The 1548-nt window shown below is 48.3% G+C and overlaps 1 protein-coding gene across 1 annotated transcript in view; it reads right to left on the bottom strand.

Moving 5' to 3' along the window:
- HOXA2 (homeobox A2) overlaps window positions 1–1542 on the bottom strand; it is a 3658-nt gene extending 2116 nt beyond the window's left edge. The window contains exon 1 of the mRNA XM_005421741.3: window positions 1–1542. Coding sequence (XP_005421798.1) covers window positions 1–187 — 187 coding nt within the window. The 5' untranslated portion in view covers window positions 188–1542.
- Window positions 1543–1548: the final 6 nt, after the last annotated feature.

Raw genomic sequence — 1548 nt, 5'->3', positions numbered from 1 at the left:
TGCCGGGGTTCAGGCTGGGGATGCTCTGCTGGAAAGGAGGAGGAATCAGTGTCGAGTGTGAAAGCGTCGAGTTCTTGATTGATGAACTTTGAAATGTATCACCGACAGGGGGAAAAGATGTCAGGCACTCAGCAAGCGATGGCTGGCTATTGATAAAACCGATCTCTCGCTCAAATGCGAAATTCATGGCCTTCAACTGGCAGCCCCCGCGGAGAAAAAGTTCCCTCGGATTCAGGGGCCTCGGGGGGAGGGGAAGGCCCAGGAAAAAGGAGAGAGAGGAGAAAAAAATATAGCATAGAAGATCGCTGGTGGGGTGTTTTTTTTCTAATTCACTGATTACAGCCGTATGGGGACCGTGCTACTATTAAACTATTGAATTCATGGAGACAAGGTTGAAATTGGACCGAATTGGCTGTCACATGATTGCCTCTGCCCAATGACAATTTGGGCTTTAATCAAAAGAAGCCACTGTCTGTTTGATTGATCCAAAAAAGTCGGGAAGGAACGCCTCATTGGGGGCCAGAAAGGCTTTATTTACACTTTTTTTTAAAGGGGGAAATGATATCTCGAGTATCTATCCCCTTGGCGTCCTAATCTGAAATGATCGGGGGTGGGGAGGAGGGTGCGTGTGCGTGGATATGTTTGTGAGAGAGGCTGCGAGTGTGTGTGTGTGTGTGTGTGTGTGTGTGTGTGTGTGTGTGTGTGTGTGGCTGCTTGTCCTGCAGCCTGCTGCCTTCCTCGCATCCACCCGCACACTCTTCTCTCATTGTTTGGGACTGTCAGGAAAACGCTTTGCACCTCACAAATCATTTAAGCACCTCAATCTGACGCCTTGAGTCATTAACAAAGTAATCCATTAATCTTCAAAGTTTTGACACCGTCAGGCCCCCGCATAAGAAGTTGCACCCAGGCAGGAGTCTGAAGCAGAGGGTCTTGAATTTTTCCTAGGAATAGCACTTCCTCCAAAACTAGTTTCTCCTTCCCGACGCAGCCTCAGTGGTCTCCTTTGTATTTTCTGTTTGTTTATTTGGCTTTGTGTTCTTGTTTGATTTTTCTTTCTTTTTTTTCCTTTTTTCCTCTTTTTTTTTTTTCTTATTTTTTGGCGGCTATCGGGTGTACAGTATGGAGAGCAATCGGTCGCCGGTGCTGAGCCATTGTTTATCAGGATCTTCCTCAGCAACCTTGCTTCGAGGGGACGAGTCACACAGGCAGCAGCCCTGGCGCTTCATGACTTCCCTCTCCAGTTGGCTTCCCGGGATTGGACCGTAACACATAACCCTAGGAGAACCTCTCTGGGCGAGCCAAATCGCGAGGCTGCAAGCGCGTCTGGCTGTTGCCTCTTTAAAAAAAAGTATATATCCCGTGCCTTAGCTTGCAAACGATACTCCCGTCTGCTGGCATAATTTGCTTAATAACCGTAGTAGGCTGGGTCTGGTGAGTATTTTCGATTACCAGGAAATATATGGGCTGGTAGCGGGTTTGTTTTCAAGGGGCCAGACAGAGCGAAAATGCTGCGGGGTTCTGACTTGAGAGACGGCACTCGCCTCC

The sequence above is a fragment of the Geospiza fortis genome, unplaced genomic scaffold (genome assembly GCF_000277835.1).
Source record: "Geospiza fortis unplaced genomic scaffold, GeoFor_1.0 scaffold95, whole genome shotgun sequence".
NCBI lineage: Eukaryota > Metazoa > Chordata > Aves > Passeriformes > Thraupidae > Geospiza > Geospiza fortis.
Note: the sequence above shows the minus strand (reverse complement) of the source record. Positions and strands in the feature narration are given on the sequence as shown.